Source organism: Chondrus crispus, genomic scaffold (assembly GCF_000350225.1).
Source record: "Chondrus crispus Stackhouse genomic scaffold, scaffold_226, whole genome shotgun sequence".
Taxonomy (NCBI): Eukaryota; Rhodophyta; class Florideophyceae; order Gigartinales; family Gigartinaceae; genus Chondrus; species Chondrus crispus.
Window position 1 is genome coordinate 147,671 of NW_005179103.1, and position 19,049 is coordinate 166,719.

Below are 19,049 nucleotides of genomic sequence, written 5' to 3' on the forward strand. Positions count from 1 at the left end.
CCGAGCAATACGGCAAATATCAGCGAAGAAGGGGGGATAGAACGAAAGGGGTTAAACCGAACAAATGCAATGCGACGACGTCCGCCTGACATTTACAGAACAAGAAGCTGCTCAATTAACTTGGTTTGCAGGTGCGCAAGGCGTAGTGGGGGCAGTTCTACGCCACCGCCTTCACAGTGACCTGAGCCACGTCGTCGTCGGGTCTGGTAGGATCCCGGATCTGTTTCGTCCAGTAGGAGCTTCCCATCCGGATTATCCAATCGTGTACACGTGCGGTGCCGTTGCAACGAATACCGCAATATGGCACTTCTGCTTTTTCAGTTCTGCGCACTATTACTCACTGTACTACGAGAGATATGTCCTCCAGTGAACGCTTTTCGGCCTGTCTGATTGAACTACAGTATTACGCAGAGTGGCTATGCCAACACGTCGGTTTGGCGCCAAACTGCATGGACGAAGGCAACAAGGCAACAAGCAAAGTTTGTTCCGGCATCACCTCGCTCACAAACCGTCCAAGCCCGAAGCACGCGCCCATCCTCCCCAGCCACCGCACACCGCAACCACGCGAAATTTCCTCACTCAACTCCATGCTGAAGCGCAGAAACAATACTGCGCACGCGTGCCTCCGGTGACATCATGGCTCGTCCATCGGCCAAAGTCATGCCATTGGCCTCAATGGCGACCGATTTGCTTGCTGACATCGCCCCGGAGCTTGCGCTACGCTGGTGCATGCGCGAGGCTTCTCAGACAGACCTTCAGCTCCAGAAAACCATGCCGGCCACCCTCTACCGTGCGCTCATGTCCTTCCTGCTCCGTGCGCCCAGTACTCGCGACGCTGTCGCCGCATATGAGGTGCTCACGCGAGCCGTTTCATTGCCTCTGGAAACCCCAGGTGCCTGTCTGGGATTTTCTACTGCGCAGGAGTCGGGGCGCGTCGCTGCAGTGCTCACCAATTTGGTCGCGAGCGCAGCAAGGGACGAGCCGTTGATACAGACTGCTCCCGCCTTGTCGTTGTACGCAACTGCAGGCCCTGGCGTGGGGGATGCCGAAGAATATTACAACGCGAAAGCGAGTCACACATCGGAGTTTTCGGACAAGAAGGAAAGTCTCGACGATGTACGTTCGGCAAACCTAGCTATGGCGATTGAAGTCTTCGCAATTGCGATGGAGAAGGACGGAGAGACAGCACGTTTCTTGAAAGATGCCGTCATGCATCATGCAGCGTTTCTCTCCCCATTTACGGAACTGCTGCCAATGACTATCAGCGACCTTGGGCCGAGACTTCAGGAAGCCTTAAGCCGTTTATATGCTGCTTACATCAAGAACCAAACTCAAGCCGTGAGAGACGATGTCCGAACAAGACTAGCTAACAGTTGCATGCGTCTCGCATATGAGCAACCCGCCAGCTTGGGGCTGTTCATTTTCGCCATTACGGACCCCGACATGCGCATGTCGGTGTGTCGCATATGCCTCATTCAACGCTTTGGTATTCGCGATAAGGTTGAAAAGCGGCTCACTTTGTCGTCGCTATCGAGCAAGTATTTAATAGTCAAAGCTAAGAAAGGACGTGCTAACGCAGCCTTGGCGCCCCTTTTCGCAGGACTCATCATGAGTTGCTTCGAGTGTGCAGAGGCTAGTGAATTCCGTTCGTCCGGTGTAAAGAAAGATGCGGAAGTAGCTGCAAAGGTCAAGAGTTTGACCCTCTTTATGAATCGCACCGTGCCTACGTTTGGGTCTGCGAAGCATGACGAGACAACCCTGCGAATTGCATGTATGGCCCTTGCAAGTCGAAGAATCGAAAATAGTTAATGCAAAGCCGCTCCGGATGTGAGCTGCTGTTGACATCCATGTAAACAAACCTTTCACGCAGTGTGCCTAACACTGCTTTGAAAAACACAACTATGAAGTCCATGTCACTAGACGAATGGACAAAATGCCTACGGTAGATGGATCGTATGAATTCGACATCCTCAGAGGCAGATGCGTTTTCAGTTTTGCGCCAGAGCGCCTTGCGGCCATGGCTAGTTGTGATAATAGTTTGGGCAGTGCAGCTCAAGCGGCATGTTCAGGACGACATTTGTCTTGTTTAAGAACTACACACTATGTACAGTAGAATCTTCGCTTCACACTGTTTGTGATTATCGGCTTCTCCGCCTCTCATCTCATCTTGAGCCTAGGATCAAGAGCCAGCCCCGGTGAATTGATCGTCCTCGATCGTCTTGGCCGGAAGACTCAAAACGTAGAAATGGGTTTCGGAGACAAAGGGAAGGATCTAATCTATCAATAAGGCTCCAACTGGAAGGATGCCATGTCCCTACTGAGAATGTGGTTTGCGCCCCGAATCTTCGTCCTCAGGTTTCTTCTCTTCTGGCTTTTTTTGTTCCTTCCGTGACCGGAGCTGCAACGCTAAGAAAATCAACAAAATGGCAGCAACGACCGCGCCGAACCTTGCTTTCACACGAGAGTCGCGTTTGAGGAGCGCCTCCATTTTCTCAACCCAGATGACACTGCTTGAGAGCTTGTGGAAGACATTGAACAAAGCAATCAACTCGTTTCTCTCCAGGTTGGGAGTTTCTTCTTCAAAGAGAATGCGAAGCGCAGTGCCCAGTCCAAGGAATTGCAGCTTGCCCCACAACCGGCATTTTTCGCAACCAACGCAATCCATGATCATGCTGAGATTCCTGAAGCCAGATCTGAACTCTGGCAACAAGTATTCATTCTTCTCCAAAAACATGTCCGACTCGTCGAAGACCTTGTCCTCACAGCCCGGTTGCAAAATCGGGAAGGATAGGAGCTTCTTTACTTCTTTTTGTGTGTTGTCATCATTTTCCTTATTCCCAGTGACATACGGGTAGGAGTCGGGGTGCAAAGAGGTCGATGCCTTTGATACAGCACGCAAAACCACAGCAAACGCAAGCTTGAGGTTGGCTATCCGCTCCGGATGATCCCGCAAACGCTCGCGATAAATGCTTGTATTGACGCCCCACCGCTCGCCAAGGAGGTAACGCTTCGCAATATGCATACTGATTGACGCGTGCAGACCCGAAATAAGGGTGTACAAGACGCGTTCTTCCTTGCAAGTATCGACGTCACAAATGCCGGACCTGCATTTTTGCGAAAAGGTGAAGCAATTCTCATCGTAAACAGCTTCCCAAATCCTCCTCGCATTGGGGCCAGAGTAGCCCGTGTACTGCTCCGGGTTCTTTCGCAAATCGACGAAAAACTTGTCGTCCTCTTCGTCGCGGATGGTCCAGGCATCGCTGTCGGCTGTATGCCAGACCGGCTGTCCAACCAACGCCGCGAGTCCCGTCAAGCTGCGGTCAACGTCGTTGAGCCTATCCTGTTTGGTGCAAGCCTCGCCATCACGGCAGGCTTTCTCCTTGTGGGGCTCGCGGAGCCAGGCGGGCGGGATTTCCGAGTCATCGCAGTGGCAAACGGAGCATTCGCGGATGACGCATTGAGCGTCATCCTGCCAGAAAGGGCAGCCCTTATCCAAATTGACGGAAAAGACGGAGAAGAAAGTCGAGGCTGGAAGCATACGCTCTAGGTGCGACTGGATGAGGCGCACGGAATGCTGGTCAATGGTGCCGACGTCCGGACATGTGGCTGCAACAAGGTCCAACTGGGCGTCGGAGAAGCAGAAGCAGACGAACAGGAGGGCGACCAGAGTGAGGGTGACGGCCAACCGGGCACGGAGGGCGATGCCAGTCATCGCTGAGGGCGGATCTCGTTGAGAAGGGTCATCCGAATGTGGAAGTAGAGGAGATGGTCGAGTGTGGATGTGTAGAAGCGCTGGCGGAAGGAGGAAGGGACCTTTTCACATGAATGGAATGCTGCCGTGAAGACGGATGATACACATGTGATACACAGTTCTGTACTTACTGTGCCGAGGGACCTGAAGTCGTTGACGAAGGTTGATGACGAGGCCGCCGTCAGTCAACATTTGGACGTACACGTGGGAATTTCGGTTCTGACGACGATGATTGGTGATTACGGGAGGTTTCCTTGTCAGGGTACCAACCTCAGGGACACTTGCAACGACTCCATTGGATGTGGCAAAGCAAATGATCGGGTAGGCCGCTCTCGAGAAAACCCTTCAGGCCAAAGCATAAATTCAGGTCGTGTGGACAAATTAAATCTTCACCCATTCCTCCACAAAAGAATTTGTACGCTCGTTTGCAAACTCCGGACATTCAAGCAAATCACAACGCCTGCTGGATGAATTAACTCTGCACATTGCAACAATAAACATGCTGCTCACGCCGTTCAGTGGATAACTGTAATCCACCACGCAGCAATCGTTCGCCTAGATCAAAACAAGAAAAACATTCTTCCCAGAGAGAACTGCCCTATTGCCACGAAGCGTCCTGCAATACCTCTTGCAATGGGACAAACCCTGTTCCGGGCGTCTTTCAGAAATTAGATTCAGAGCAGTTTCCATTTTGCTCATCTACTGTATCAAAATCCATTGGGCGGTTGGCAATCAAGCACCAATGTCTTGTTATCTACTAATGTTAGGGTGACCCCACCGCGCCTTGGCCAAAATCGCAAAAAGCAGACAGTTGTCCTCCGGTAATTGGATCTACTATCTTTTAATCAAGCCGCGCTTTGGGGGAGGTGGTGATTCAGAGATGAACCCCACCGCGCCTGTAACACGATACTTCTATCATATTCAGGGTCACCCCAATTAGAGCATCCCCACCAGTGAGGCTAAAGTTGTAAAAAAACGAATTTTTACAACTTTAATATTTTACACCCCTCTTCACTACTCCCACCGTTTCGAAAAGATGCATTACTTTTTACATCGAGATAAATTCGGGTTGTAAAAATCGAGAATATAGCACCAAAATTTAGAACTATGCATTTGAGGTGGCAAACGCTGATTGGTTCAAATTCCATTTTCCCGCGAAGTGAAAGTTGGTTGAAGGGGTCTTGAAGTTGAGCCTCTCTCTCCAGTGGAGAGGCGAGTCTCCACCAACACTCCTCCCCATCCTGTTCATGTCTGCACCAAACGTAAGTTTGTCTGGCAGCCACCGTACGTCTTTCGAAGGGACAGCCGTCACTAGCAGTTGCGCACCTCGCTCTCGTTTTGGGTTGGGCTCGAGATTTGGCTTTTTCCCCGGATAAGAGCCTTTGTGTTTTGGGGGCTCACTGTCGCTGTCCGAAGACAAAACATCCTCAACAATATCGAGAATGTCGTCCTCCACGAAGTCAGAGATGCCAATGGTACTCCGTGGAGGTTGTAAAGGCGTTTGCATCGGACTTCAGTGAGTAGGAGCATGCACTTCACAAGTAGGAGGGTGCGGTTTTTTGCCGGTGGGGTTGACCTGCAGGTCAATGCAGTTCTCGGCAAGGTCTTAAAAAAGCAAAGGTGTATAATAGCGAGAGGCCAATCAAGGCTCGCCAAGTTTCTAAAATATTTAGCACTTTACACTCGCCGGTGGGGATGCTCTTAGGCTACAAGTCTGTCGTAGAAATACATTTGGCGCAAAGAAGCAAGCTACTGCACGCGTCTGTTGCACAATTGGCGCAAAGTCATTTGGAAGAGCTTTGGTAGAGCTGTAAGCACATGAAATTCAGATGTTTTCTGTACCGTTACTATAGAACGAAGATCGCCCAAACGGCGCTTTGGACAAAAATCTCGACCAAATAATTTTGGTTTGGAAAAGAATCCTGCCCAAATTCTAAACTTTAGGACAAATGCTGGCGCGGTGGGGTTCAAATCTCTTCCATCGGTCCAAACTTTAGTAGTTGGAATTTTAGGACTGAAATTTTGTTGGCGGTGGGGTCACCCTTACAGTATATCCTTCGAAGGGAAGATCTGCTAGATCCTAGCTCGCCCTCTGACGGTATCTTTGGGTATGGTATACCCTTGTACTCCCCATGTGAATTCGAGCAACATACAGGTATGCAGAAAAATGAGATGGCTGTATTCTTATTGTGGTGTGCCTCGCACCTGCGCCCGGCACCGCAACAGCCAAAATGCCCATCTCTTCTTCCCTCATCCAAATGTACAGCCGACGCGCAATCAATCTACCTTCCCATCTGAACGCTAATCTAACCTCAGCCTCGCCGTGTAACCAGTGTAACAATTGAAACCAACACCTGCTACAGTATTAGTGCTAGACTACGGTACAGTCGCAATCATGGCGAACAAAGAAACGTCAACGTGACAGTCCTGCTGCTAAAACCCTCCTGCGTTGTCCCCATTCTCGTCTTCCTCATCCGAGGAAAGAAATCCCCACGCATCTTCATCCCTGTTCCTCAAATGCCGCATCCCCCGTTTCTCCGTCGCCTCGAAAACGTTCACTCGCAGCACCACAACCAATATTGCGCCACACAATGCAAACAACCCTCCCGCAAACATCACGTACGCCGGATCGTCATTTGCTATAATCAGCACCACGGGCGCAATAGCCGCGCCAACTACCAGCTGAGGGAAGCTCTGCGATGCGTTGAATACCGTCTGAAATAGTCCTACGCGTCTTGCATACCATTCATCAGACTCCAGTGCATCCCCAACCAATGTCCAAGGCACTCCCATTGTCGTCGCCCACACAACACCAAACATCCCGATGTCAATGAGAGTCGCGGCTTGAAGACCCGCACCTGGATACTCTTGACCCTCCATGCCTCGGATGAGAGGGGCGACAAGGAGGCAAATCGCTTCCACAACTTGCGAAAATGCGTACACATTCACGACCCCGAAACACCTCAGCAACCCTGGCAATATTAGCGAGTATCCGAGCGTAATCGCCGCCATCAGAGCGTGACCCCTACCTCCGAGGCGAACACCTTCTTCAAACACTCTGCGCTCTTCCGAACCCATAGAAGCGTTCCCATCACCGAGATAGATATTTCGACCAACCCATGCATTCCTGTACACGAACAGTGTGAAGAATCCAACCCACGTACAAAGCTGCACAGTAAATACCTGCCAGAAAGGCCGTGGAACTCTGCGCAATCCCTCTAGCGGGGGCCTACGCTGCCTTGCATATCGTTCCGCTTGTTCTTCTTCTGGTGAGGACAACGGCGCGTATGAAGCCCCTCGCGGTACCACTTCCTCCCTCGTTGAAATCACGCACACAGTGACTGCAATCAAAAGGACGGCCGATGCGACGAAAAAAAGAGCCTGAACATCCGAACGGAACACCGGCAATATTCGCCGTAGACTAATCGAAGTGAGCAATCCACCAACAAGTAGTCCTACGCCTGAGAACACGCCAATGTAAGAATTTGCAAGCGCTCGTTGCTTCTTAGGGACGACGTCAGTAACAAGAGCCCGCAATGGTGCCTGCACGATCTGAATGGAAAAGTCCATGAGAAAGAAAGCAACAATCGCAATTGACAAGGCGACAGATTTTGTTTTCGACCCATCGACGAAAACGCCGGCCAGGAGCTCTGCATTTGAGAACATTAGCAACGATAAAGAGGTCAAGATAGAGCCTAAGATGAGAAAAGGGCGACGTCGGCCAAGTCTGCTTGTGCACCGATCAGACAAACGCCCTACAAGTGGTTGCATCACAAGACCTGACAAGGGCCCTGCAAGCCACGCCAATGACACCAAACGAGATGACATTCCAAGCAGGAGAAGCTCGGACGTTCCATGGTTGATCTGTGCAGCATAGCATACTTGCACCCCTGCCATTGCTACCGTGCACAAAATGATTCGCCATCTCGGCATTCGTCTGCCCGGTGCTCCGCTTAACACGGCCAACGATGAAGGCTGTTGTGTGACGTACGTCCCCGCTTCGGCAGGTATCACGTCACTTCCCATTGCGGTCCCAAGTTGCCGCAAGTCGGACTCGTCGACATTCAAAGACCCAGGCGTTGCGTGGAGCTTGCAAGCGATAATGCTCCTTGCTCATCTTGCATATGGTAGCGGTGAAAATTGAAACGATTTTCTTGAGTGGGGCTCAAAATTACCAAACGAATATCACACAGTTTCTATGAAAAAGTGCGGCTTGAGGAGGATTTTGAATGCCGTCACGCACCCGCAGTGTCTTTCAGTGTCAATGTCACACGTCAACATTCCATCCCACAATTATCTCACTTACTTTAGATACATTCTCGTTCACGATTGCAACTGATTAGCACATCCTGTGTAAAATAGGCGCATGAAGACGAAAGGTTGTGGTAGATTCCAGAGGACCCAGTTCAAAAAAAAAGCAGCAGGAGCGAGGTGTGAATGCAAACGAAAATTATGCTTGGTTTCAGGGGGGAGTTGCACTTGATATGGTAGTGAGCATATGGCGAAGTCCTCTGGAGCGATGCATGGATATGGGTGGCACGGGAATGAAGGAGGTGAGGGGGAGGAAACAAGAGTGAAATGGCAGAAGCGGGTGGACATGGTCTCATAGAACAGCGGTTATACAGCGATTCACCTGGCGTTACAAGGCGAAAAGGCTCCGCGAAAGAGCTAGTAGTCGTCATTTTTGGCTACCTAGCTACAAACCAGGGCGCAGCATCGCACACTCATATGGCGAAGACGTACACTGCACTCAGGGTATCCAGGCGCAGGCGAGGAAGTTTGGCTGCTATTCTTTAGGGTGGCAGGTTAGCTGATTTCCAGAGCCTATCGTCGAGAGCTACAGCCGCGTCGAACTATAACTTTTACCTCTGGACGAAAAAAGTGAGCTGGCAGGGATTATTGCGAATCAGCGTGTGACAAGATGCGAGATAGTGAAGGGGATTACACATCTTTTTCTTACAACGGTCCGATTGTCACAATGTCATCAGTCCAGTTAACATCAAATTGGGTTCCATCAACGGCTCTCAACGCATAAGCATGCTTTGAACCAAGCGATTCCATCTCGGACCCCCCTCATTCTTCTCTACAAAGAAAAACTTTCACAAACCACAAAAGGATATCTGCTGGATGTCGAAATCTGACATAGATAAGTCTTGTGCACCTAAAAATCTCTACACTTAGAAATTGCATGTAGCATTCGCCGATTTATGAAGAGACCTGCAGGTCCCAATGAAACAAAACGTTTCTCTATGCCTGTAGCGATATCACACATGCAGGTGTTTTCTTTGTCTTGAAATTGCATAAGTTATAAACCAAAATCACAGTCATCTATGGAGTATTTTGCTCATCGAAAATCTATTTCGAAGTCTGCTGCGCAGGAAGTCAAGGTATAACTTCACTGCAGTTTTTCTTCGTAAGACTCCGCAAAAGACTGGTAGTCCTCCTTCACTTTCTCGAAAAGGATATGGAATAAAGCTGTTTCCAGAAGGCACAGTTTGATACGATTGAATCCGAAAGTGTTTGTGAGAATGCATATCATCGCCTCACAACAAGGCTTTCGTGATTGACATGACTATTAATACAAGAAAAATCCAGTTGCGAATTGAGCTACATCCCGAAGGGAACATGATTTATACGAAACTATGGACGGGCATGGACTGAGGGGTCGGTTTAGGTAGCATATGTAAATCAAAAGTTAAGTCATTGGAACAGTCACACTGAAATACAAGGAATTGCTTCTCTGCCATCATAAAAATGAACTTTAGAGAGATAGAAAGTATGTTGAACGAGAAAAGGTACGAAGACGTTCTTACTCCCACTTGTTAGGCCGTTGGTAATACAATGCTCTCGTCTTCTTTCTTCACTGTATGGGGCGTATAAACGCCTTTGATGAATGGAAGTCTGCCGCTTCTGGTTTCAGAGACATAACGCACTGTTTAAGTCAACTGAGAATTCCACTGTGAAGTTTTCAATAAAATTCGTGGATGATACCAAAAGTAACAGCCATGTGACAAATTTCTTGTGAACATTCAAGGGACATCATGGCATCTTCCTCATTGTTCAAGTCTTTTAAAATCATCGTCGGGCTTGTTGATTTAATCTTCTCGCAATTTGGCATAGAAGGTTTGTGTTCTATCAGAGCTCGCTAAGGTAGCGTCTATCCGACCAAGCGTTACAGTATCAGAAGACTTGTTTCTGTTGAAAGGGGGATTGTTCAAAGCTCAACATATCCCTACAGTACAGTATGTGTGCTTGGCTGCCCTTGTTGCACATACGTGGCAAGCATTCTTTTGAACCAATCGTCCTCCACATTGAAAGATCTCCATTCTGACTTGCCCTGTGCCAGCAATGGCAATGATATTTACATCCATGTTTCTGTAAGCATCGTAACTGCTATCCAATTCACCGCTACGAATCGTACAGTACCAACTCTTCGTATGCTCGCCTCCTCTCTCAAACTCAAGTTAACGTTCTCCTGTCGCACGCCAAGAGCTTTCCATACGGCGCCATCGAGTTGCCGTCATGGCGGAGCCGGCATTCTCCGTCGGCTCTTTCGCTACGCTCCCCACCCCCTCCAGTTTCGTTACTTGTGCGGCAGCCTCATCCAAGTTCGTCCTACTCGGCCTTTCGAACGGCACACTCACCCTGTACGACGTCTTTGGCAACCTCCTCGACTCATACGAAGCGCTTCACGTTGGCTCCGTATCTGCCGTCGCCCTTTGCGATGAAGTTATTGCCTCAGTAGGCTCTGCGCGTAATGACATACGCGTCGCTCGCTTGTTCACTGGGGCGGGGCTCGTAGTAGGGAATGACCTCTCTGGCACGGGTATGCTCACAAAGGCAACGGTTTCTTTTGTGAAGAATGCCGCACATCCAGTACTTGCGCTTGCCATTGACCCGAACTTTGGGAAGCCAAGGTATGGATATCGGGTTGCGTACGCGGAGCAGGGAGGACGTGTTTGTATTCATACTTCTGGATGGTTTGGAGGCTCGGATTACACTGTAGAGGAGCCGTCTGCTATGTTGGTTACAGACCTTAAATGGATGCAAAATATGTTGGTAGTTGCTGGGAAAGACGCAGTCAAGGTTCACGATACCAGGGCAAATCGCGCCATCTGTGTCATCGCTGGACCAGGCTCCACAGCTCCGGCATCACCCGCCACTGTGGGGAAACCTAGCACATGGGCTGGTGATCACAGCGGGGGCTTCAGAAGCAAAGGAAGAAGCGCTGTTGGTCAACAGCGAGAAGGAGCAGAAGCAAGACCCACGACACTCCCCTCTAGCACGCAAGCTGCTCGCGCAAAAGCAAACTCAGCGCAAACAATCATTCAAAAAGAAGCAGAGGGTGACCGTCGCACTGTCCAGGAAGGGAGGTGGATTCCAAAGACAAAGGTCTACATGGAGACAAATGATGATATTGCACTCTCGCCCCATGGCGAGGCAACCGTTTCGGTGTATATCACCTGGCCATCAGGATCGCGGATTGTTCAGATTGGTCCTCTCAAAGAAGTCGAACCCCCTGAACAAGCGCCACAGCGCGAGATCGAGATTACCTGCAGACTTGAGAGAGCTGAACTCTCCTTCGCGGACTCCCAATCTGAGAACATCACTAAAGACGATATCGATATTACATCCATTGAAGGGCCCCATGAAGGGCCACTACTTTCGTTTGTCCCTTTCGGTGATGGAGATGCTGCTGCCCTGGTGGGAACACGTTCACATGAGCTGGTTTTACATCTTATCTCTACATCTGAAGGCAAGAGCGTGAAGAGTATGCATATGCCATATCATGGTTTGTGGGATGCTGATTTGCTCACCGTGCCGGGAGGTGATCCACTGGTTTTGATAGTTGGTCATTGGCCATCTGCGACGTTGCGAGTCGAAAAAGATGAAGGAAACGCCGAAGAAGTGGGCGGTGTTGTTTACGTAAGATCTCTGACAACTGCGGAGCGTGTCAAGTGGCTTTTGGGTCAAGGGCGATTTTCCGATGCCCTGCACACAGCGCAGTCCGCACCGGGCGGCAGTTTAAGGCGGGCAGAGGTGTCGTTAGAGGATGTCGGGGAGCAGTTTTTGGAGTCTTTGCATGAATCTGGTGACTACAAGAAGCTAGCCTCTGTCCTGCCTGAGACAATCACAATGACTGCGCCATACGTTGGGTTTCGCGCTCGTGAAAGAGTTATGGCGAAGCGGGTGAGAAGATGGAAGCGGTGGATCAGCATCTTTTGGGAAAACGGACATCTAGGAACAGTAGCTCCAGTAATTCCAACATACGAACCCTGTTTACCGGAACAAAGTTACAACGATATTCTTGTGGAATTAGCAGGGACAAATTCGATCGTGATGCTTGAGGTTCTGAAGACATGGCCAGCGGATGTGTTTGGAGTCTCAGCCGTGACGAAAGCAATTGAGGAGCGACTCGCAATTACGGGGGAAGGAGTACAAAATTCCACGGAAAGAGAGCCTCTGCGGGAAGGACTACTCATGATGTATGGCCTCTCCGGGAGACATGACGAAACTCTAAATTTGCTGCTTCGCGAAAAGTCGCCCCAGGTGTATGACTACATTCGTTCGCATCATCTATATGAGGCAGTACGATCCCGAGATACGATTTCTGGTCTTTACATGATTGACTCAGATGCAGCAACAGATATCCTTTCACATGCTCCCGAAACTGTACTTCCTCCGGGAGCTGTCGTACCGATACTATTGACGATAGACAATCCCACGTGGACCTTTATGTACCTGCATGCCATGTTCCGTATTGATGCAGACCAAGCCCCGCAATATCACAACCAGCTCCTAAAGCTCTATGTTGATCATGGGAGCAGTGGCATGTTGTTTAATTTCCTGCGAACGAGCAAGCACTACACCTTAGACCGCGCGTTGCGAGAAATGGGTGGTCCGAAGGGCTTCAAAAAAGGACAACTTGCCAATGAAAGAGTCTTTGTGTTGTCAGGGATGGGAGACTTGAACTCAGCTATGGACATTCTCCTTGATGAACTTGGGGATACGCACGTTGCAATAGAGTTCGCCTCAGATCACGGAGACAAGCTTTTGTGGGAACGTCTCATAGATCACGCACGGACGCACGCAGACACCTTGGCTGCTCTTCTTGATAGCCCTGCAGGCGGGAAAGTGGATCCTGTACGTCTTGTGCCTTTACTAACAGCAGATATGAAAATCCCACATTTGAGGGATCGCCTTCATCGCATCTTGGTGGACGCAGCACTAGAACGTGCACTGCGGGAAGATGCGGCAGCAGCGCTTCATCATGACGCCAGCGTACTCTTGAATGAGTTGGACGAATGCATCTCTGTAATGCCCTAGGATGTTTTTTTTTTTTTTCGAATCTTCCACCTTGCCGGGGCTTCTCTCCATGTCGCTATATTACTACTATGAATAGACAACCTACTGTAGTTCAGCGGCAAATGAGTTTCATGAAGAGTTCACGGGAAAAACTACACTAAAAGTTAGTGCCCAAAAGCTAAAGCTTGGGCCTGTTGCAATTGCTCCGGCGTCACGTCTTCTGCTCTAAAGAAAGTATAAGAGAGCATGATGTCCTTGACGTCCGCCATGTTCTCGTCCTGCGCAAACTCTGGGTCGATGAAGAAAAAGATAGGCATGTCGAGAGCCTCGCCCGGTTTCAACCGTTGCTCGTCAAAACAAAAGCACTGCACCTTATTGAAATAAATCCCAGCTTTTGCGGGCGTGACATTGTAAGTTGCGATACCTGTGATCGGCTCTTTGGACTCATTCTTCGCAACGTAAAAAGCGAGGGCAGTTTCGCCGGGAAGAACGACTATCTCAGCTTGCGATGGAGTGAATCGCCACGGCATCTTTGCCGAAACATCGGCATTGAACCGTATCGTGATCGGGCGGTCCTCGACAATCTTTGCTTCTTCGATGCCTGTGACAAATTCATCAGTCTCTTCTCCATCACCGCGTCTAACGGTTCCGCCAAACCCCGTCACCTGACAGAACACGCGGTAGAGCGGGACGGAAGCGTACGAAAGACCCATTGTTCCAAGGGCGATCGCCAACATCCACGCGGCAAAGCTCTTGTTCTTTTCACGGATAGCAGCCTCTCGCTCTGGTGACCATCTCGCACCAGTGCGCGTCACGCGCGAGGTATTGTCGCAGTATGTTCTGACGCGAATCCCAATCGGTCTTGGAGGAGCGAGCCACGCACTTCGCCATGTGGGCCGCCACGGTTCGTGGCGAATGTTCTGCAACCTTCCCGCAGTGCGACCAAGGTAACGCTGTGCTGCATGACGAAACATGCCAAGCACGACTACGATGAGGCAGTGGACCGCCTTCACCAACGAAAATTTCCAGGTCGTGCTCGATGATTTCGCTATCGTTCTTTCATGTATTTGACCTTGAATCAGAGAATGACTATCCATTTACGATAAATTTATTGGGCAGGATTTGACCCTCCATAAGCGACGTGATAGCGCATATGTCGCAGGAAAGTTCTCCTCACTTGACAAAGGGAGAAAATGCTATGGAACCGTTTGCATATCCGCAAGTGGGCCTGTGGCCTTTACTTGGAGGGATAAATCGCTACTCATGTCTCCATTAGTGTAATATGGGTAAAAGGCTTTTTTTATCAAGTGTCTTTTCTGCAGTATTATCTCTGAGAACTTGCGTATTTGTGTGTACAGACGTTATAAATGTACTGTGCGAGACCGTGGGAATCAGGGGCCTTTTAGTTGCGCTGCTGCTGTTTCTATGGTAAGGCTTTTTATCATCCCTGCACTTTTATGGCCTCTAGCAAGACGTCTGTGTATCACTGCAGGCACGCACAGGCTAATTCCATATCTGGACTCGGCATCCTCGTAACGCACTCGGCATGGAGCAAAGCTTACTTCTGTGGTGGGTCTCGCAAACATCGTTTGAGGTCAGTTTGCACGCGAGTCGAGGTGGAGTTACACCCATGATTGATTGCTAATCGAAGTGGAGATCAACTCGGGTCTTCTGCTGAGTAATTTCGAGAGCCGACGGACTGTGTAAGAGAGCAGGCGACGGCAGATGCCGACTTGCATTATACATTGGCAAGTTCTTGCCTCTTAATATTTTTCCAAAACCGGGAAATACCTATATCTACGCTACTTCTTCTATCTACTTTTTGTTGTTTTGTTGGTATCGTGGGGTAATAATATGGGTGATGCCCTCTGGCACACTAAGTGGCAACTGTTGAACTATAGAACCGTCCGTAGCTCGGTAACAATGATTCCGATATGCGAGAGTCCGTCGTTGAATAATGACTCTCGACTAGAGCTGGCCGTTGCCCCATAGTAGTCCCATCATACACATCTTTTCCAAAAATATGAGTTGGTGCGTTTCCGGCCTGGAAATTCTTCCAGGCGCCCCAGTACAAACCTTCCACGTTTCTCACCCATCTTGCCGTGTCGAAGAGTGGGTTGGAGCTTCTTGAGTTCTCGATTCTGGCTCGAATGGCCTGGAGCTTGGGTCTGTTCGTTGCCAGGTCTACAGCTAAATCTTCGTACGCGTTCATGTCAGAGGCGATCAATTCAGGGACCCCAGCGGCTGTCAGTAAACTCGCCGCTACTCGTGAAGCGAACAGTGATCCCGGGCATGTGATCATTGGTACACCTGACCAAAGCACATCCGTCCCAATCGTGTGAGCGTTGCACGTGGGTGTATCCAAAAACAAGTCACCAAGCCCCGCTCTCGCGACATGCTCTTCCTTCCCAGCAACGTCTGTGAATATGAGCCGCTCGGGCCCTAAGCCTCGAGCGGCAGCCTCTGCTCGTATTCTTCGCTCCCCAGAGGGTGGAAACCGAAGCAGCCAGAGCTTCGAACCTGGGACGCGCTTCAGTATTCGTGCCCATACGTCGAATGTGTCAGGTGATAGTTTGTACAACTGATTGTGCATCAGAAATAAGAAGCAGTCCTCCGGCAAACCGTAATGAGCCCTTGTGAGACGACCAGATGGGTGTGCGGCCGGCCCCGGAATACTCGTCTGACGATGGTCATTGACAAAGTAGCTATGTGGATGGTACAGCAAAGCTTCCGAGTGCATTCGCGAAGCCATCTCCGGTGGTGAAGTCACTGTGTCAGTAATGAAATATTCGATGTAGTGCGCCCCTAATGTTCCTGGAAAGCCCATAAACGAAACCTGAACTGGTGCTGGCCTCAAAGCGAAGAGTTCTGTGCGGGCCCCTTTTGTATAACCATTGCAGTTCACGAGAACGTGGATTCCGTCATTCGCAATTGTCTCGGCAGACTGCTTTGCACTCATATTCGAGATGTCTCTAAAGTGCTCTGATTCTCTCTCAATTCGCAAGCGCCAAGCCGATTGATCCGATGCGGTTAATGCGTAACAGTAACATTCCACATTACCACCGTTTCCGTGCAAACCGTAAATACTCTGAGTCAAGTGACTGTAAGGGTGGTTATTGTAATCAGAGGACACGTAACCGACTTTCAGCCTTGGCCGCGACCCTTTCGGTACGGTCCATTTCTGCCTCACTTGGAGAATACCGGCCACCATCGACTCTGCACGAGTTGCATATGCAGCGGACAATGCTCGAAACTTTTCTGGGCTCATAGGATAAATAAGAGCATGGAATGGTTGGACGCTTGGCAGGCCGCTTGCCAGCACAGGGGCGACGACAGCTGGGGAATTCGTCATAAACTTTGCAAACTCTCCGCGCATTCGAGCTTTCCGTACCACAGTCGGAGATGATGGGTGATGAATGAACTTGCGTCGTGGTGTTCTTTCGGTGCAGTCTTCATCTCTTGTGGTGCTGGCTGATACAGAGGCTCCATCCCGTTCTGACCTCGATCCACCGCAGACATCGACCAATTGCGGCGTAGAGTTGGGTAGTGCACCTGCAAGTGCGCTGTACAATCGGGGGTTCGTGGCTGGGTGATGAAGCAGAGTGTCTAACTGCCGGTCGACAATAGCGAGCAGCGTGGCAAAGTTTTGCTCTCTTTGCCTCCAATCACAAATAACGCTGAGTGAATGAACCATGTTGCAAAATGCATCAGGTAGGTCTGGTTGCAAGCACAGTGCTGCTTGATAGCTCATAATCGACTCCTCTATGCGATTCAGGTCCTTGTATGTATTTGCCAGGTTTGCATGATGGTCCGCAGCACCTGGTTGCAAGCTGACGGCTCTGACGTAAAATGAAACAGCTTCCTCTGTACGACCCATGTCTCGCAATGCAGTGCCAAGACCAGCAGCAGCCTCAGGCAGGTTTGGACTGGACATGATGGCAGCTCTGTATTGTGCCTCTGCTTCTTGAGGCTTCCCTTGATCACGCAACAACCCAGCGAGGTTGCAGTGTGCTGCGGCAAAACCAGGCTGCGAAGTAAGCGATGAAGTGTAGCATTGCATTGCTTCCATGATTTGACCTTTCGCCCGCATGGCGTTGCCTAGGTTATTCCAGGCATGCGCATGGCGAGGCGCAATCTTCAAAGCAGCTCTATACGCACATTCAGCCTCACTTGTGTGACCGAGAGAGCGCAACGCATTCCCTACGTCGTTGAAGGTGTCCTCTGGGAAAACAGTGCCGATTTCCATGGAGGGTTCGAAGAAAGACTGACTGTAGTAACAGGCGTTGTATGCAGCTCGAGCCTCCATGGAATCTGGGCTAATCGTCATGCACGCGCGGAAGGTACTGGCAGCGAGGTCGAGTCTTCCAATCTCACGGCACACATTGCCAACAGCCAAATACTGTTCCAGCATATCAGGCCTAACCACAAACTGTCCAACAGGAAGTAGATCTGGAACGCCAAACGCGGTTTGGCCAGGCAAAACTGGCTGCACCATGGGATGAATACCCATGTCCGAGGAGGGACCCATCGTCTGAGTGAGACCGTGCTCCAACTGGTTCTGAAGAGGAGCGTTCAGCAACACCGTTGCTGACTGCTCTTGAGGCATGACGGTATAGGGTATTGCTGTCGGCCTCGGATCTACCGCCATTGGTCCCGGCACTGACATTACGGGGTGGTCCTGGGGCATCTGGAATCCAACCTGAGCTGAGGACAACATCTCAGATGCTGGAAACATGTCAGGCTGCAAAGGGTGATTCTGTATCACCTGCTTCGATAAATATGCATGGGAAGACTGACCTCCCACTGATGGCTCTACTGGACCGACGCCTCTCCCTGGGTATTGCTGCAACATCACGTTCTGCTGCTCAGGTAATAGTATAGCGTTTGGAACAATCGACGTTGGCAGAAACGAAGACTGTCTCCCGTTCCTGTTCTCTCGTATGACTGAGTTGCGCGCGGAAGAAACGTAGCCAGGCCCTTCAGCAAAGAGTATTTCGTGTGATGATTGCTGCTGCTGCTGCGGCTGCTGCTGCGGTGGCGGCATGTGCTGAGGAGTGGGCGAATCCTTTGGCTGAAAGACTTCCGGGGGCCTGAGCTCCGGTGCCATGGCTCTAATAGGCGGTTCCGGTTGTTGTGGAGCAAAGGGAGACATTCGATGCTGGTGCGAAGGCCTCTGTGACCTCATCTGTCTCATCTGCTGGCTGAGATGCTCCGTATTCTGCGGTTGCACTGTTGTGGTTACTTGCGTCGTGGCGAAAGGGGGTATTGAATGTCTGTGGCTGTGGCCGTGGCTGTGGCTATGCTGCATATGCGATGTAATCGACATGAGAGGCTCTTGGGGCATCGATGGGAGCACATCCGGTTCTTGCTTTCGTTCCCCAACAAGCATTGCAGGCTCTGCGATTTGGTAGTGCATAGAAGCTTGCTGCGCTCCCGGTTGCATCTGTATCGGAGGTAGCTGCCTCTGCTGAAGGGTTGACTTCCTGAGATCTTGTTGTTGTTGTTGTTGTTGTTGTTGCGATTCCAGCGGCGAGGAAGCGACATGAGCAGACCCAAGCTGAGCAAGTGGCTGCGTCAATGACAGGGAGAGCCCTCTCGGCGGTTCCTGGTGTGGCCCATACTTGGGCACAGATATGTGCTGGTGAGGCATCCGCGGAGCTGAAAATTCTGGAACACGTTGAGGTGGCGAGGGTAGGGGCGGGAGCGAATGATGGACGTGATGCTTGGGTTGTACCTGCTGGAGTGACTGAGGCTGGATTTGCAAATGGTCGCGCTGGTCTTTCGTGTCCGGTGAGATGGTTGCTTTCGTATCGACATGCATGACATGCTGCTGGTCGGAAAAAGTGGGGGCAGCAGGCACGACGGGCCCCGGCAAATCCAGTAGCGGCGGGTGCGAGTGTTCGACTGGAGCAATAGGGGCTTCATAATACGCCGCGGAGGGATTCGCAAGAGAGTGAGTAGCGGATTCGGGGGGTCGGGCGGCAGAGGCCGT

General features: G+C 50.5%; 8 protein-coding genes; 3 read left to right on the top strand and 5 right to left on the bottom strand.

Annotated features, from left to right (window-relative positions):
* The first annotated feature begins 418 nt into the window (after nt 1–418).
* On the top strand, nt 419–988 carry CHC_T00004329001 (hypothetical protein). Its single transcript, XM_005715712.1, has one exon. It carries the CDS (start codon nt 419–421, stop codon nt 986–988), a length of 570 nt encoding a protein of 189 aa, XP_005715769.1.
* A 176-nt stretch (nt 989–1,164) lies between these two features.
* CHC_T00004330001 (hypothetical protein) lies at nt 1,165–1,809 on the top strand. The gene has a single exon (XM_005715713.1). The coding sequence runs from the start codon at nt 1,165–1,167 to the stop codon at nt 1,807–1,809; it is 645 nt and encodes a 214-aa protein (XP_005715770.1).
* Nucleotides 1,810–2,064: 255 nt separating this feature from the next.
* On the bottom strand, nt 2,065–3,712 carry CHC_T00004331001 (hypothetical protein). XM_005715714.1 is given in 2 exon segments: nt 2,065–2,314; nt 2,315–3,712. The coding sequence occupies 1 exon segment, from the start codon at nt 3,710–3,712 to the stop codon at nt 2,315–2,317; it is 1,398 nt and encodes a 465-aa protein (XP_005715771.1). The 3' UTR covers nt 2,065–2,314.
* A 1,007-nt stretch (nt 3,713–4,719) lies between these two features.
* Nucleotides 4,720–4,899, bottom strand: CHC_T00004332001 (hypothetical protein). XM_005715715.1 is given in 2 exon segments: nt 4,720–4,734; nt 4,735–4,899. The coding sequence occupies 1 exon segment, from the start codon at nt 4,897–4,899 to the stop codon at nt 4,735–4,737; it is 165 nt and encodes a 54-aa protein (XP_005715772.1). The 3' UTR covers nt 4,720–4,734.
* An 828-nt stretch (nt 4,900–5,727) lies between these two features.
* On the bottom strand, nt 5,728–7,777 carry CHC_T00004333001 (hypothetical protein). XM_005715716.1 is given in 2 exon segments: nt 5,728–6,184; nt 6,185–7,777. The coding sequence occupies 1 exon segment, from the start codon at nt 7,775–7,777 to the stop codon at nt 6,185–6,187; it is 1,593 nt and encodes a 530-aa protein (XP_005715773.1). The 3' UTR covers nt 5,728–6,184.
* A 2,496-nt stretch (nt 7,778–10,273) lies between these two features.
* On the top strand, nt 10,274–13,078 carry CHC_T00004334001 (hypothetical protein). The gene has a single exon (XM_005715717.1). The coding sequence runs from the start codon at nt 10,274–10,276 to the stop codon at nt 13,076–13,078; it is 2,805 nt and encodes a 934-aa protein (XP_005715774.1).
* Nucleotides 13,079–13,221: 143 nt separating this feature from the next.
* CHC_T00004335001 (hypothetical protein) lies at nt 13,222–14,154 on the bottom strand. The gene has a single exon (XM_005715718.1). The coding sequence runs from the start codon at nt 14,152–14,154 to the stop codon at nt 13,222–13,224; it is 933 nt and encodes a 310-aa protein (XP_005715775.1).
* A 323-nt stretch (nt 14,155–14,477) lies between these two features.
* Nucleotides 14,478–17,909, bottom strand: CHC_T00009057001 (UDP-GlcNAc: peptide-N-acetylglucosaminyltransferase, family GT41). XM_005715719.1 is given in 2 exon segments: nt 14,478–14,933; nt 14,934–17,909. The coding sequence occupies 1 exon segment, from the start codon at nt 17,907–17,909 to the stop codon at nt 14,934–14,936; it is 2,976 nt and encodes a 991-aa protein (XP_005715776.1). The 3' UTR covers nt 14,478–14,933.
* Between the last annotated feature and the right edge of the window lie 1,140 nt (nt 17,910–19,049).

Excerpts from the sequence above, each read along its gene's own strand:
- CHC_T00004329001 (XM_005715712.1), top strand. The coding sequence starts at position 419 with ATGCCAACACGTCGGTTTGGCGCCAAACTGCATGGACGAAGGCAACAA.
- CHC_T00004330001 (XM_005715713.1), top strand. The coding sequence starts at position 1,165 with ATGGAGAAGGACGGAGAGACAGCACGTTTCTTGAAAGATGCCGTCATG.
- CHC_T00004331001 (XM_005715714.1), bottom strand. The coding sequence starts at position 3,712 with ATGACTGGCATCGCCCTCCGTGCCCGGTTGGCCGTCACCCTCACTCTG.
- CHC_T00004332001 (XM_005715715.1), bottom strand. The coding sequence starts at position 4,899 with ATGGAATTTGAACCAATCAGCGTTTGCCACCTCAAATGCATAGTTCTA.
- CHC_T00004333001 (XM_005715716.1), bottom strand. The coding sequence starts at position 7,777 with ATGGGAAGTGACGTGATACCTGCCGAAGCGGGGACGTACGTCACACAA.
- CHC_T00004334001 (XM_005715717.1), top strand. The coding sequence starts at position 10,274 with ATGGCGGAGCCGGCATTCTCCGTCGGCTCTTTCGCTACGCTCCCCACC.
- CHC_T00004335001 (XM_005715718.1), bottom strand. The coding sequence starts at position 14,154 with ATGGATAGTCATTCTCTGATTCAAGGTCAAATACATGAAAGAACGATA.
- CHC_T00009057001 (XM_005715719.1), bottom strand. The coding sequence starts at position 17,909 with ATGTTGCAGCAATACCCAGGGAGAGGCGTCGGTCCAGTAGAGCCATCA.